The 17,541-nt window shown below is 35.2% G+C and overlaps 1 protein-coding gene across 5 annotated transcripts in view; it reads right to left on the bottom strand.

The window, feature by feature from the left end:
• The window catches only part of HYCC2 (hyccin PI4KA lipid kinase complex subunit 2), a 61,197-nt gene that overhangs the window by 25,167 nt on the left and 18,489 nt on the right, over positions 1-17,541 (bottom strand). For all 5 annotated transcript variants that reach the window (XM_051623627.1, XM_051623625.1, XM_051623628.1 and 2 more), the window contains 4 exons: positions 10,234-10,338; positions 8,746-8,824; positions 7,587-7,688; positions 2,365-2,544 (listed from right to left, as the gene is read on the bottom strand). In XM_051623627.1, coding sequence (XP_051479587.1) covers positions 2,365-2,544; positions 7,587-7,688; positions 8,746-8,796 — 333 coding nt within the window. In that variant the 5' untranslated portion in view covers positions 8,797-8,824; positions 10,234-10,338. The remainder of the gene's footprint in view (positions 1-2,364; positions 2,545-7,586; positions 7,689-8,745; positions 8,825-10,233; positions 10,339-17,541) is intronic.

Here is a 17,541-nt window from a genome sequence, read left to right as displayed (position 1 = left end):
GTTGGAAAAGACCCTTGGGATCACCGAGTCCAACCATCATCCCTACTCTACAAAGTTCTCCCCTGAATCATCTCCACCAACACCACATCCAAAAGACCCTTAAACACATCCAGGGATGGTGACTCAACCACCCCCTATTCCAGTGTCTAACCACTCTTTCTGTGAAAAAAAATTTCCTAATGTACAGCCTAAATCTCCCCTGTTGCAGCTTGAAGCCATTCCCTCTTGTTGTCACTAATTGGTCTCTGTGAAAAGAGACCAGCACCAACCTCTCTACAATGACCTTTCAGGTAGTTGTAGAGACTGATGAGGTCTCCCCTCAGCCTCCTCTTTCTCAAACTAAATATTCCCAGCTCCTTCAAGCGTTCTTCATAAGATTTATTCTCTAGGCCCTTCACCAGCTTTGTTGCCCTCCTCTGTACTCGCTCCAGCACCTTGATATCTCTCCTGAGTTGAGGCGCCCAAAACTGGACACAATACTCCAGGTGTGGCCTCATTAGTGCTGAGTACAAGGGGACAATCACCTCTCTACTTCTGCTGGTCACACTATTTCTAATACAAGCCAGGATGCCACTGGATTTCTTGGCCACCTGGGCACACTGCTAGGTCATATTAAGCTGCTTGTCAATTAGAACCCTCAGGTCCTTTTCTGCCAGACACTTTCCAGCTACACTTCCCCAAACCTGTAGCGTTGCATAGGGCTGTTGTGGCCCAAGTGCAGGACCCAGTACTTGGCCTTGTTGAAGCCCAGACCATTAACATTAGCCCAATGATCCAATCTATCCAAGTCTCTCTTAGAGCCTCTCTATCCTCATGCAGATCAACACTACTGCCTAGCTTTGTGTCATCTACAAAAAGACAGTACTTCATAATAAATGCATCACAGAGAAAAGGTGAAATCAAGGGGACTAGCAAAGATTCTCCAGACATTTTATCAAGAAGAAATGCACAGAATGTTAAAAGGCTTTCAGACTGGTCAGATTTTATAGTTGCTAGGCTACTACATAACAAACCCGTTAGTTTTAGAAGCCAATATATTAACAGCAATTACATAGGACTACACCAAAAAGGAGACCAAAATCTTTGCTTTTTTACAGCAAATTCCCTAATGATGAGCCCTGGTCATCCCAGTTTATGTGAAAACTTAGTCCAAGGTAGCCCAGTACTTTTAGTAATCTTTAAGAATCACATTGGGAGGACAGTTCACAGTTTTCAGCAGAATGCAAGAGATTTATCCTTGACTTTCTACATATTGAGAATATAATGTAATTCCTTCAGTCTCAATATATGTGCAGAAAATTACCAACAGCGTAATTACAGAAAAAAATAGCGGGAGTCACTGTCCATTTTGAGGTCTCTTTCTTCCTAAGTCTGGAGAGAACAAGGAAATTACTCTCCTTAAAAAATATGAATCACCAATATGACATTCAAAGGAACTGCAAAAGGACTTTTGTGAGAAAATAACGGATAAAAATAAACATGCTACTTCAACCCAGCAAACAATACTAAAATCAGCAAGCAGTTTTCAATATTTTTTCTATCAGAATAAATCTAAAATAACTGGATCTTCCAATTTTTAGATTTAATCTACAGACACTTAGTAAGAATATTCTTTTTTTAAGACTCATAGTTTTATTGTTCTGTGTCTCATCATGTATAGAAACATAATACACAATTTAAAGGAGGGGTTTACTATGATAGTAGAGAGAAAGGTGATGTTTAAGTATAGTATATTTTAAAATCCTAACACAGACATTCACATTAAAGAATGGCTATCTTGGCAGTATTGCTAAATTAATCAAACAGCCTCTTAACATTTCCAAGCTAATGTAAGGATATAAAAAACTACCTTTACAACCAACAACCAAATTTAATAATCTACGGTTATTTTCACATGTTCTTAAAATCACATATTCAAGACAACTATCTGCCTAAAATATACACAGGTATGTACGTAAGTGCTGGCATGCAGAGTGGTTTCAGCTTCAAAACACTGTTAAAAAGACCTATTCAGAGTAAGCAAGGGAGTAAGGGAAGTGCCACTTGAAGACTGACCAAGCATACTGCCCCAACAATCATCTCCACAGAAAGCTATATTCTTCAACATGAAGGAAGGCTACTTAATTTGCACAGTTCAAGGAAACTAATGAGATGATCCGTTTCAGTAAAAATGTTTTGTCTCTGTAAATATGTTCTTACTAAATCTTCATCACATGATGCTTTTCTCCAGATTAAATATGCTTTCATGTAAGCATATTATAATTTTAACTATGTTCTTCCAATACTTTACTTTATTCCTAGTGGTCACTGATACAAAACCTCCAATCAAAGCTTTCCTCAGCCATTCTCACTCATCTCACTCACCAAGTTGTAAATGCCAAGCAGCAATGCTTCAATGCAACCATTGCTCTGCCTGTCTCTGCTGGCAGTAAGACGTAGATATACCCAGATCAACTCCGGCAAAAACTGCAGCGTGAATCTCTTGAGCCGAACTTCAGAACTACGATAAAGTTCAAAGAGCTGGTGGCAAACAGGCTCCAGGAGCTGTGGAAAAACAAAAAGGCTAATGAATTACTGTTAGGCTTCTCTAATAAGAGAGAATGAAATAGCAAATACAGGGGTTGTACCAAAGAACCACTGCAGCCAGTACAAATTACATTCCTTGATGGCAAGTAAAAGTGAATGAACCAAAAAGATATCTGCATTCCTTTTAACAAGATCTACAAGGACAGACCTGAGGGGCACTGCTATGCAGTACTGGGAAATGTAGCCTTACTACAGCCACTACCATCTTGGTGCTTTAAGAACATTACTCTTGAGGGCTGTCAGTATGAGATTTATTTTGTACAGAGGGACTAATTTAAGGCATATGACAGACACATGGCTTGAACTACGTGCACCATAAACTCCAATGGTGCAGTTATAAGACTTCTAAAAGTACAAAGGTTAAAAATTAGCTGCTCATGACAAGTCTATTGACAGATATATGAGTTAATTTCTTACCTACAGCATTTTAGTCTCAAACTCAGCAAGTGTGCATTTGTTCATTACAATGGAAATTGATTTTTCCATCTTGAGCTGCCATTTGGGGTTCAGTACAAGAATCAGAAAAGGCTCTTACCAAGTCAGTGGGATATAACCACAAGAAAAACCCTGCCATTTTTAGAGTCTACAATGCATAACTAATAGTCAGAATGCATTCAGGAACTGTTAATGAACACTGGGGAGTGAAGGAAAAAAAGAAAAAGCAACACATTGAGCTGTGTCCCCCTTTCCCATGAGTAATCAACTTTTTAATATCAAAGTAAAAACCACCACCAACAAAAAATATTCTGAGAGGAATTCTGATAAGGTCTGTGACCAACATATAGAAACAGATTCTAGGAAATGGGATGATCTGACCTAAAGGAAAATACTATACTCACGAGTTTCAACATCCAAAAAGACAGTCATTCATGTAACCTAAAGCATCTATACTCATACAGAAGAGTTAGAGAGGCAGAAAATAGAGACTTAGATATTTTACTGTAGTAGATCACAAACACAAATAAAATATAAATTTGACAGAATTTTCTCTCAAGATAGCTGCCTTAAGAGAGTATCACTCAAGAAAGAGTGAATACATTTGTTTCATTTCTAACAAGCAGCATTCTGGTTAATGAAAGATATCATTTTTAAACCACTGCTTACAAAATCCATAACATCACACCTGTGTAAAATAAAACTTTGATATCAGACGTATCTCCTCTCATACAAGACTCTGCTATGAGTACCTTGTGTAACAAGGCTTCGACTGTCAGCCTAGTTAAGTCTAAGCTAAAAGCCTGTTTTCACAAGAGAAGCAGAGACTCCACAAAAGAGGGAGGGAAAAAAGCTGACACTGACAACATTGATACAGGATGAGAAGAGTCACTTAGAGCACAGCTTTTACAAGTATATTTATTCCAGTATTTCAAACATATTTAGCACTTTATCTTCAAAAGATGTAAAAGTATATTCTTACTTAATTCATATTTACTTTGTATAAATTCCTATCTAAAAGTGAAACTAATTATTAAAACCATCTGTTGCAGTAAATGTTCAAATCCTCAGAGACAGAATTGTAGCCTTGTTTTATGACAGGCCTAGTACATTTCAGATGTTCAAATAAAAACGTGGTTAATAAATAATTCAGAGATCACTGAATAAATGTGTAGGTTTTCTTTAAAAGACAGTATGAGCAAGAATCTAGAGTGTTAAGAAGAAAAAGAAGAAATCTGACAATAAATACAAGCATATCTACAAGGAGATAAGAGGTGCATGAAAAGCTAAGCAAATATTAATATACAGCTGCATTGCTATAGATAGTATTTCTATTAGATTAGAGATGACAGCCAACCAAAGCTGTTTCCTATTTTAAATTAGCCAGTCTTATCCAAGTCCTATTAAAAACAGCGCAAAAGAACAATTTACTTTAGCTAAAGTCAGCTGAGCCTCAACCAGAGAGGCTACTGAGTTTATTCTACTTTCTTTCAATTTAATTTTTTTTTCAAATTAGTCTTTTAAAGTGAAACCATGCTCCCTAGAAAGATACGATCAACATCCAGTCACTGGTGCTGCAAGCATGTAAATACTCCTCATTTTTAGTAGCTGTCATCTTAGTTGTGCAAATTACTAAGGTGACAATCTGGAACTTGTTTGTAGGAACCACTATAGTGCTGTTGGTGTCTTCAGAGCTCTAAGTCCACAAGAAAAAACTGCCATCACAAAGATATTACAAAACAAGTAATTTCAAAGGCATGAACCAGGTTTTTCCTATCAAAGTTTGGTATGATCATTTCCCACCTAGAAACACAAAACATGACACTGTAAGAAAGGACAAGTATTTTCCTGGCATCCTAGTTATCTGGCTTTTCACAGAACTAGCCTTTTCCAGTTAGTTCTCTGAATATAAATATTGTGAAGACATTGGATAAACAGAGGAAACTGAGCTTTTGTCACAGTAGTGGGTGTATACAGGAACTGGCACACACTTTTTTAAACGTCAAAGATATTTCAGTCCAAAGTCAAAGGAAACTGAGTAGCACAGCAGTCAGACAAAAAAATCCAAAGTCAAAAGTCTCTTGGAACCGTATCTCTTATCTGATAAACTAAAAACTTATACTGAAAGAGTTTGCCTATTAGTGTGAACAGCAATTGGCACAACAATTATGAACAAAACTTTTACTGACTAAAATATACAGGAAGTGACCACGCTATAATTTGCAGACTTCATTTTTAAATCTCACAGAAATGCAGACTAGTCATGGTTTAAGGAACGTGAAAACTAGATTTAGGTTGACTTATTTTACAAGTTTGCCAAATCTTAAGAGCCACATCCTGAAGTTAAATGCAATGTACTATAAAACACATTACAAAGATGGGAAATCCTTGACTCTTTGAAAAATTCAGTTGTGGTGGAAAGCACTCATTTTAGGTTTACCTATAATATAATGGGTGAAATGAGTTACTATTTGATGAGTACTGGGTGTGGGAAATACTTGGCATTGCATTTCAAGGCTGAGCTTTCCAAGATAATCTAAACAGCTCCGCATGAATATTCAATGTGTAAATTTTAGTACTGCATTAACTTATAATCCATCAAGCATTTACATCTACAATCATCAACCAACTTCAAAAATTATAAAACTACCTAAAAAAAAGGACTTCAGAAGCACTTCAGTTTAGAATTCAAATATTATGCAAAAATCAACAAATTAATCAGCTAAATAAACTGCTTATGAGAAAGATCAACCTCTACTCTTTATGTAACTTTCTGTTCCAGTCATTATCTTCTCCATATTACAAAAGTCAGGGAATTTTCTAAAAGGTAAACAGTAACAATTGTATTTAACTTGACAGTATGCTTCAATAATTTGACAGCTCTCAAATTGATAAGTCAGCTGTCAAAAAAAGAGAAGCATCTTATTTGTTTTGGTTCCCAAACATGACGCCTGGTCTTATCAAGATAGAATTAAGTGAATCTAGAAAAACTAGTGTTTGCCCTAAACAGTTTGCCCCTTTCAGGAAGATTTAAACACAGGTCAAATTTATGATTAAGTTGTACTAAAAAAGTTGTACTAAAAATTACTTGTCCATCAAATTTAAGAACTCAGCAAGTACATTTTTAAAATAGTCTACCACATAAGCTTTATCTTCATAAGCAATCAGTTATCCTAACTCATAATGCCCCATAAGGCCTATTTTTAAAACCCCTCACTTACAGCCAAATATAGCTACATAATTAATTTATAATGGTTATACTCCTCAACACAAATAAGTTTGGAAGGAGGGCAACAAGGAAATACATACTGCCTCAACAAGCAGAACCTGAAGCTGGAAATCTTTGAGTCTGGGATTGCTTATCTTATACCCGATTATCAGAATCAGGAACAAATGGTAATACAGTTCCAAAGAGAAGTATTTGACAAGCATCAGTGTGCAATAATGTAAGATTACTGCCACACCCTTAAGATACTCCTTGCAAATCTGGTTCTTCACGTTAAAAAAAAAACAAACCAACAAATCATACATTATATGCTTATTCTCAAGGAAAGCTTTTACATTTTCAGAAGTATACATGCACACACAAATATAAATGCGCTAAAAGCATCAGCAATGGTGGCTTCAGGTTGGAGAGAGAATAACACTAACTTCAGTACAAAGAAAAAAGTCACTATGCAAGTTATTTGTAACAATGAAATGAAGTTAACAGCTATGATGGTTTTGGGTTTTTTATCACCTGAGCATTATGCAATATCCTTTAAGCTCCAGCAAGCATTCAGCTTCCAAAAGCACAAGAGCTGTGCTTAGGAAAATAAAGGACTTCCTTGCTGTATACATTTGCCATTTAATTTACAAATATACAAGAGATCAGAATTGATAAACCAAGTATTTTGACACATTTTTTCTAAAGGTGTTTACACAGCAGAGAATGGTGTGCTTGTACAATTTGTTCAGAAGTTGTATACGTCACACCTTCCCAGAAATGCTCATGGCAGAAGCCAATGGAATAGAAAGCTCAGTTTAACTTCATTTGCAATTACAATTAATTATGTACAAGGGTAAGCTAAGTTTTCATTGTGTATATTTATGTTTTACAATCCTGATTCTGCTCTTGTTTACAGCAGTGTAAACCAAATTACACAGACATACTATTGTAAGCAAAAGAAGATCTAGTTATTTTAATAGGAGTTAATAAATTGATTCCATCAGGTAGTAAGTCATCAGGTAAGAAGCATAGTGGTCTTACTGGGGGGGGGGAGAGAGGTCAAGAGAGGTAGGGGGTTGTGGGACACACAAAAAACCCTCATGCCAAATCAAATTAACAGTCTGCTCTAGCAAGTAAAATCTAGCAGACAGCAAAACTATTTTTAGGAGCAGATGAGGCTGTGTTTTACCTGAAAGGCATTAAACATAAAAAAACAATATAGTAAAACCCGTGTCAGACTACATGAGAAGAATCAAAGAATTTTCTGCTCCATCTCTACTTCTCAGTTACTTTAGTTTCAACTGCAGAGCTGGAAGATATAGGAATGTGAACAAAAATTCTTTTTCAAGTGTCCTACCTCATTATTTGGGTCTTGAATGACCTTATAAAGAGCTGGTACCAGTGGTTTTTTTCGGTGCAAGGTAGCTGCATAGCTGGAAATTTGTGTTTCAGGTAATGCCTAAAGAAAAAAAAAAAAGTGTTACCCTTAGAAATCAATGTTTTCAAGTATTAAAGATTGATACAAAAGGATTCAGCATCATCCCAACATCAGTAAAAAATTCTTGAAGTTCAGTAAATTTTAAGACTGGTTATCTAGTTCATTCAGTACAAGATTTTCTCCATATGAATAGCATTTGGGAGCACACGTTAATGTTCAATGTTAAATCCAAAAGTAGTTTCAGATTTATCTTTCATAATATCATTTGCTCCAGCTTGATAAGAGGACTCTCTTGAATATTCTGTATTTAACAGGCACCTTTCAAAATCTTTATCAAATCAACTCAAATTATTTAAGAGGTATGGATAATCTAGAATGTGCATGGACAGCCTCGAGTCCCACTGAACAACCTCTGTGGATTTGGCATCCTTGACTCCTCAACAGATTTCCAGCATCAGCATGTAATAACTTAATGTGTCTCATCACTGATAAGAGTAATTATAAGTTCTTAATTTAAATAACAAACTAATTTCTTATCAGTCATTAAATCCATGTTTCTTGTTTATGCATTATCCTATATTTCAATCAGCATAATTATCAACACACAAAATAGCTTAAGAATACTTCTGATTCTTCATAACAAACTGATTTGGTTTATGCAGGCCATAGGAAAAAAAACAGCCAATTCTCTTCTTTAATATTTTTTTTAAACTTCAAACTTTTCTACTAATTAAAAAAAAAAAGTTATTCCATTAGAAATTTGGGAAGTGTTATCCCACTGTCAGTCAAATTCTAACAGCTTGATCTACATAGAAATATATACTTTAAAAAAAAAACAGATTTCTATAGCAGTGTTCTGCTCTACAGTAATAAACAATAACAATAAACTATTAGAACTTTGCATTGTATATTATGTACCAGCTGACTTATTTACACAGACCTTTGCATGTTTTATGCATTAAAAGAGTTTGAGAGATCAAGTAATATATATTTAAATTTTAACTACTGGATGTTACAAAAAATATCACTGTTCTGTGGCATAAACCCAATGGTATTTCTATCATTCATCTCAGCTCACCTTGAATTCTGACAGCCATTCTTCCACAACACCTCGTTCTGATCCCAGCATTTTCTCACTTCTTTTGCTTCTCTCTTACCTTTAGATGAGAAAGGAAAAAAGAAATAACAGTTTTGTCAGCAAAACTTAGTTTTGTAAAATCCTACCCCAATGAAAAGCTGTTAACATATTTTCAATAGAATTATATAATATCAAACAATAGGGAAAATGGCATTTTGGACAACTGGTCCCATTTTCTAACAATTATTAAAACATGGTCTCCAGACTTGTAGTCAAAAGTACTACACAACAGTAGGGGGGGAGGAAAAATAAGGATTCAGTGCTTCAGGCCAAAATGTACATTATTTAAGACAAACACATCATCCCATTCTTGCTCCCGTACCAAATACACAGCAAAGAAAAGACAACAGGAACAAAGAGCATCATGGAACAAATTACGTGAGACACTGTAATGACAGTTCTAGATACAGCTCAAAGTAAAGCCATTTCATAAAACCAGTTATTAGAAATTCTAATAGCAGAACTTTAGTCCTTAAACCTTCTTATAGAATTTTGAGGCTTCTCATTCCAACAGCAAGATTTAGCTCTTCTGAAAGTATGCTGGAATTCTCAGAAACAAAAAAACCTTGAAAGGACAACTAGTGCTTTTATTTTGCATTTTAAATACAACATTCATATCCTAATATCTTTTTAATTCTTATAAATTTAATTCTCAAGGCATTAGCTTAAAACATAACACATTAGACAACTTTGCTTTATGTTTAAATAGGTCAAGCAACTAGGGTCATTTTGTCTTTCTTCATGATCTCACTATAGGTTGGCAATACTTGGCAGTCATTAAGGTCCCAGAAAATTTTAATCTGATTAAAGTGAAATGAAGCTGTAGCCTAATACTAGCAACTAAAACCTAAGAATAGTGACCTGAAAAGGGATAAATTGAGGAGACAGTAAAATATAAGACCTGTTTGAAGCCATACTAGACATATGAAGACAGTGATACTTAGTTAAGGTTTCATCAAAAATTTATTTTGACAGGGCCTGTAGGTTAACAGCTGCCTCAACAGAAACAAAAACCAGAAAATTTGTGAAGGGACACTGTATTTTAAGAGACACTTTGGTCACTTTTTTTTTTAAGCAAGTTGAACTGCCTCAGATTTCTAAAATATATTAAAATATTCTAAAAGATATCAGATTAAAAAATAACATTAGATTAACCTAAATGTAAGTAACATTTGGGTGACTTATTCAGCAAAGGTGTTGACAATTCTATAAAATAACACAACTAAGTAGAGCTCTGCAAGCAAAGGTTTTCAAAGACATTCCTTTTAGTAAGTAAGGAAACAGGTGTCAGTCATCAGAATTAGACAAGGTTATAAGTTAACCTAGAACACCACAGGACATCATGCCACAGAAGAAGTTCAGCTGTAGTTTACTTTGCCTGAAAAAAATAAAATAAATTTCTACAGAAAGCGCAACTTTCAACTTTACCTCTTTCAAGAATCAATTTTCTAATGGAGGAAGAGGAGGAGGAGGAATGCAGCAGTTTTTCAACCTGGGATGCATTTGTCAAGCCTTTAAGTACTGCCCTGTTTTCTGAAAGGTGAAAAGAAACTCTGATGATTAAAAATGAGAGATATAGTAAAGTAAAGCAAACAGCAATAGATATATCTTTTTGACCTTACAAATTGGAATTTCATTAAATCCACCCAAACCTACGTGGTTCCTTCTGTAACAAAGCAATTTGTTATTAAAAAAAAAAAAAAAAGGTTTGGCATTTTAGTAGGGGAAAGAAGGGAGGGACTGTCTTCATCCAAAAAGTGGCTTTGTCACCTACATGGAAACCCCTATGTACTAGATTAGTGGTGTACAGTACTACAAGTACACTAGAAAGGAAAACTGAAGCACTAGTTCTTACAAAGAACAGTGCAAGAAAGATGCAAGAAAAAAGAAAATACAAGCTTAATCAATACTCTGACTTTGGAGAACATATACTTCTTAAACAGAATATATTAAAGACTCTTCCTTACTATCATTGCTCTTAATATGCATTTCTTACAGAGCCACACTTTCAATGTAGTTGCAAAAATTGTATTTTACACTCAAGTTCACCTTTTACTGTGGGTGCCTTTCATGCTGAGAATAAGGTAAACAAGACACAAATGAGCCCAGTCCAGATAAATTAGAGGATTTCAGTATCCAGAGACCTCTAATAGGAAACTGAAGTATGCTAACAATGGGTGTTTTCCATTCCATACTGCTTATTCAATTACTTTTCCAAATTACTGAATTACTAAAAGGTTTGGTTTTGGGGTTTTTTGGGGGGTTTGGCTTGTTGCTTTTTTTCTTTTCCTCCCATGCACTAATTAGAGCTAAGCTAATAAAACGTATCATTCTTTTCAGGCTATACGGCAAGTGAAAGCTTTTGTCACAAGATGGTATACACAAAATAATGTCCTCTATCGATTTTCTAAAATCAACTGTTTTCTACAAAAAATGCAATTCCTTGCAGAAATCTTAATACATTTCCAAATGAATTAATGAAAAATCCTCTTCTTCCCCTAACAATATTTACGAGGGGCTTGATAAAAAAAAAAAATTCAAATCACTGTACATACAGATCACCGATTGCATACAGATTTTAAAACATGCACAGGAGATATGAAAGAAATATATGTATGTATTTAACTTATTAGCATGCTCCTTCAAAACAGGGTATCAGGTCTGTAAGAGTTGATTCAGAACTTACAGAAACTTCCCAAGTTCCACAGCATGCTAAAAACAACCTTTACATCCAGACATTACACCTGATATACACTACTCTGTAGAAATATCATTGGGTCCCAGCTAGCTCTGTGTTATTACACTTGCTACCTAGAAGTTCATCTGTACCTAATCTGCTACCTACAGCATCAAACCCAGATATAGAACCTGGAAGTTTGGCAGACAGGCCTTTCCAGAGCTGCATTACGTCAGACATCGTTTTTTCCTGGATATGAATGCAAGTTACTTTAGCCACAAAGCAAGAATCTCACTTATATACCAGCAAATCAGACAAGGGAACTGCTATTTCTGTTTTCCCCACAAAAGGACTAAGCACAAGAGATGTGCACAGTCCTGGTTGGAGAATCAGGCTGTAATTGTTCAAAATTTTTCATTTGCTTGTCAGTTTGCTTACAAACCATATCTACAGGTTTTCTAAAACTAATTTGAATTTCTTAAAAATAATTTACATAGCAACACAAATGGGGTGTGTGGGTTCAAATAATTTTAAGTATAGAAAACAGTAAGTAACTGTCCTTAAATGGGAGGGAAACATCACCTGTAACTCATGACTAAAAAGTCCCCTCTCCCCCAAATCATTACTTCAGCTTGGAAGAACCTGATAAAATCTGGAAGCAAGAACCTTCTCTCCTCTAGCACTGTATCAATTTAAGAGATTACATTGACTCTATATGAAGGTGACTCTTTCCTTGGACAAACCTTGCATGGGAAACTGAAATTATATTTAAAAACAAACTAACAAAAAACCCAACAACAAAAAAACCATGCCAAAACACAAATCCCCTTCTCTTTATCCTCCAGTGAACAGCAATATGTGTGAAACTACAGCACACCTCTAAGAGGGAAGCACAATGTGTATCTGATAAACCTACACTGAGCACCAACTACTATTGTATATTTTAAGGTGCAAAAAGTGTTCTTCACCCTATAGCACTGCAATTCAGAGCAAGATCACAAGAATATCATCAAGCAAACCAACTGTTGAAAAATAAGGAAACACACAAAGTTACCAAAGAACTTATATCAGGCCAAAAGAAATGTGGTAGTTTGGAATAAGAGAAGAATACTACAAAAAAGTGAAATCAGTGAATTTCTGAGTCAGGATTTAGCCTGGCATATCTAAAGAAATTACAAAATCACTAAGAGTTGCAAGAATTATTGAAACGCCTTACTGTCAACGCTACAGAGATCACAATGTTCCTACTATGTTAGGTCAAAAATGTCAAGTATTATAACAACCTAACATCTAACCTACCTACCTAAGAAATTAACTCCTCTTACAGAAGTCTACCAAGCTTTAGAAAAACACCACATATAGCTGTTTGTCAAACAAGTCAACTCACAAAGTTAAAAACTGAACCTGTGTTAGCATCAAAATTTGGGTGCAGTTTGATATTATAGTTAAGCTCATTTAGTGGCTAGCTACCATGAAAAAGGAAAAACTGACCTACACCTCCAGTATCCCACATACTTCTCTCCCAGTGTTTGCGCCATGCATCGACCTTCAAACAAGCCATTTTGGGGACTTCTTTCAATTTAAGTCAGCTTCAGAAGCAAAGCCATGCCTCCTGCCTAGGAAAGCAGCCATCTTGAGAACAACTGCTGAAACACAGAGTTTATGCTATGCCCTTTAAAAACAATGCCAGAAACAACATCAGACTACCAGGTTGGAAGAGACCTCAAGGATCATCTGGTCCAATCTTTCTTGACAAATAGCTCAGCACCCTGTCCAGCTGAATCTTAAAGTATCCAGTGTTGGGAAATCCACTACTTCCCTGGGGAGATTATTCCAATTCAGTGCACAGTGTTTTCTTAAATGTGGCACAGTAAGATTTTAAGAGCTCTACTTTGAAAAAACAATATAATTTTTCTTATGGTTGTATGTGATAAGCTCCCAAGTATGCAAAGGATTAGAACAGGGGGCAGCTACCACAGGGATCTTGTGCTTATTCATCCCTGAAAAAAAATGCCATTATATAGTGCTTTTTGTGTACTTGTTAGGAGAATGGGGGAGAGCAAACTTTACACAATATATCACCTCTATAGACACCTCTACTGTACAATCTATCCATCTTCCCCTCAATGAAAATTACATACGCTGCTTTGTGTGGTTGCTTATATAAACAGAGCTAGTTGTTTTGACACTTTCAGAACATTTTTGACAGGGTGTACATTAAAGACCAATAATATGAATGATATCCCAGGAGAAAAAGCACCTTCTCTATGTGTCAGTCTTGCACCACATTTCTAGAAAAACAAACTATTCACGTCTCCAATGCTACATTTGCATCCTTCCTGAAAGACTTTTTTAGATGTTAGAGCTCTGCTTTGCTCATGTGGCTTAATGGACACACAGAGCTATACTGTATCAATACAGAAGTAAGCCACACCTATTCCAGCTAGGATTACTCTGCTAATTTGTTTTTAGGACAAATAATATTTTGAAATTATCTGCCTGGGTATTAATATTTTTAAGAATTTGTACAAAGAGGGTAGATATTCAGGTCATGGTTTTACAGTACTCTGCAATGACTATCTATATGAACACTTCACAAAAGCAGAGTGAGCATCTTCACGCAGTGCCTGATGTTTGTACCTCCCCACAATGCCCACCCTCCAAGCTGCCCCATCAGAGCAGGAAGCACTGGTACAGTCTGCACCCAGCCAGGCTGCACTGGACACACTTTGCCACTTTTGCCAGAGAGGAACACAAGCACAACAGCTGTGGGACTGTCTCAACCTGAAATGCAGACTGTACTTTGGGATTTTCACATGAGAATCACCTGTGAAGTCCACCTCATGCTCACATTCACTCCCTGGGTTGCTGTACTTTGGGGAAAAAATATAAATGTATCAAGTACCATGTGGGTGTGTCTCCAAAGTAAACTGGTTCAACTGCATTAAATCCTGTGCTTATTTATTCAACGTTGAAGCAGCCTGAACTAAAAGTATTGAATTAATTTCTAGAGTGTTCACATCTCTCCCAAAGCAAACAAAATAGAGGTAATACAAGAGATTTGTTTATTTTTAAAATACAAGATTTTTTTTCCCCCCCACTATGGCTCAAGGGTTCTTATAATGTATGTAGGAATCATAATAACTAAGCAGAAATTTACTTCTTAGTAACAGTAATAATTAAATATAATATTCTTACATATGGACTGATTGTTAAGATTTCTTAAATAACAAACAAGCAAGTTTAATGTCACAATAAAGCATGGAAAAGTAAAGCTTAGTTGGGAATACAGTCACTCAACGTTAAAATCAAATATACAAATCAACTACTAAAAAGCACTTAATTCATTTGACATGAAGTGGCAGAATATGAGACATAAGGCTGTTAAATCATTGTACCTAGAATTCTTATGCTTCATATCAAAGCTAAAATGCTCTGTTCTCAAAGGAAGTCACAGTCTTGCATTGTGCATCTGCCAATGACAGTTGAAGTTGAAACAGAATTTTACCAAGCAAAAGCACTCCCAGAGCTCATGTTATGCACACAAATGAGGAAGTACAAAACCATGGGTTAACTCCTGATGCTAACACAGGAGCTGCCTAAACATTTAAGAACTTAACTTTCATTGTGATATATGAGATAGCACTTCACAGCTTTTGACTTTCCAGGTACACTTATAATGACAGCTTGGGGAGGATTACTCTAGTTATACACTATGTATAAACCAAGAGACAATGAAAATTAAGTTACCAACAGACTGAAATACCATTAGATTTTTAAAAATACAATCTTTTTATCTGCTTACCTAGAAACAGATTCCCGTATCTTTCACATAATTTGCCATTCTCTACATTACTGGCTTTGAAAATAGATATCTAAGTCCGAAATAAAACTTATTACAGTAACGTACTATCAAAACAGTGAGATGTAAAACTCAGAAAATTGCAAGAACTTTTGACTTCTACAGTAACAGACATGAAAAAGGTTTGAGACAACTTCACTCATGAGAGAATGTTACTCACTCGCATTTAGAGTAAAAACATACTGACAAAATATTCTGCAACAGCAGGATGATTACCCAAATAACCAGTCAACAGATGTGCCAGCTAATACAGTGAAGATTAAAAAGAAAAAGTGCTACCAATTAGGTATTAACTACTGTTGGCATTTTAAAAGAGATGACTATTCAAGTATGCAAAAGATTTTGTTTGTTTGCTTGTATTTTGCTTGGGGTTTTTTTTAGTTGTTTTTTTTGTTGCTTTAAAGAAGCATGGATTTTATGCTGGCTTCAAAATACATGGGGAAAGTTACATAATAGGCACATGCACTTTAAGAATTAGTCCTTTTTTTTTTTTCAATTACATAATAGATGTCAGGATGTATATACAATGTAGTTGAGTCTCCTAGCTGCATGAGGAATAAAAATATATCATATTTTTACCACGAAGGCTATGGCAAGAATATTTTTTCAATTAAAACCTGGACTATCTCAACAAACAGAACAAAGCTTCAAGCTGAATGACCTCTTTCCAGTGCCAATCAGGCAAGAGAACATTACTGACTGACAGCAGGTCTAAAAGAACAGGAAATCAAGTTCTCAACATAACTTGTTCTTTCAAGCTACATGTACACTCCACTCATATTTGTAATTAATTTCTGAACATGGAAAGAAATTTATTAAGAGAAAGATTTTTCTTTCTCTAAATAGAGAGTAAGAAACCATCAAGAATGCATTCTTACTCTGAACTAAATCTTCATTCAGTTCCTTTAATCTAAAATGTTCACATCTCCATAACAAGAGCACCTTTATTTATTATAAATAATGCTCTAGAAAGCAGAATAAATAAAAGAGAACATGACATAAGGTGGTCAGAACTACATAGGAAGCATGCTACACCCCACCTCACAAACACTTTAACAAGACTGGTAAACTCTGGAGAAAGGAAACTGGGCAACACACTGACAAATGCAGATGATAAAAAACCAATTTGAACTTCTCATGATGAGTTATTCCTGAATGCAGAATATAAAATACTAAATGGAAAAAGACTGGGTAATACATGCAACAACTCAGTGAAAACATCTGCTCAGGAATGCATCAGTGGGCAGAAATCAAGATGTTTGACCACAGAGAAACAGTATTAAGTAAATCTGAAAACAGGTAAGTAAACCACATAAAATTGATAGTACGCTCATATTTTAAATACTGGCCTACATTTGATTCAAGCAACCTAAAAAGAAGCATGTATAGAGAAGAAAAGTAGTTAAGAGGCAGTTTATGATAGAGTATGTGAAAATTAACTTCTAACTGGGATATGTGAATAATTTCTAAAATTAAAAGTAAAGAGAACTCTATGTCTTAGATGAACATGGAATTAAGCAGTAGAGAAGGTACAATGGGTATTTTCTAAGAGATTAATACAAAATAAAACACTAAAGTGTAACAAAGTAGAAATGTTACATTTTTAACAGTATAGTGTTTCTCATACTATAAGAGTAAGAATCATCATAAATACAATCCAGGTAGCACAAACAGATTTTAGAGATATATTCTAACACCTGTTTTACATAATTACTTATTTTGTAGAACAAGAAGAGTAAAGGAGAAACTTACTGGTGTAAGCTAACACTTAATGGATATGCCTTAGAAAAACTTCACCTAGAACATCTCCTTCCCTCAATTGATCAGTATACAGACATACATAGCTTTATTCAGCTGGTGTCAAGTTACACAGCTAGACTATATTAAACAGCCATAGTATAGTCCGATTTCCAGACAGGTAAATGAATTTACTTCTAGCCTAATCTGATTTCAACAGATGTAGGAATGTTCAGGTTTTGTAGATATACTTAAAGTACATATTATGTTTCTTAAAATAAACGAATCGCAAATATAATGCATTCTCTTATATCCATCTACATAAATATGTCACCCTGTCACAATCATATTTAATAAACACTTATATAAGCTGCTATTTTGCTAAGAACACAAACAAATTTAAAACCTGCTGTCCTCAACAAATCAGAACTACAACTGCATCTTGGCATTAGAAGAAGGT

The sequence above is a fragment of the Apus apus genome, chromosome 6 (genome assembly GCF_020740795.1).
Source record: "Apus apus isolate bApuApu2 chromosome 6, bApuApu2.pri.cur, whole genome shotgun sequence".
Classification (NCBI taxonomy): domain Eukaryota; kingdom Metazoa; phylum Chordata; class Aves; order Apodiformes; family Apodidae; genus Apus; species Apus apus.
The sequence above is the reverse complement of the archived record's forward strand: the minus strand, read 5'-3'. Positions and strand labels throughout refer to the sequence as shown.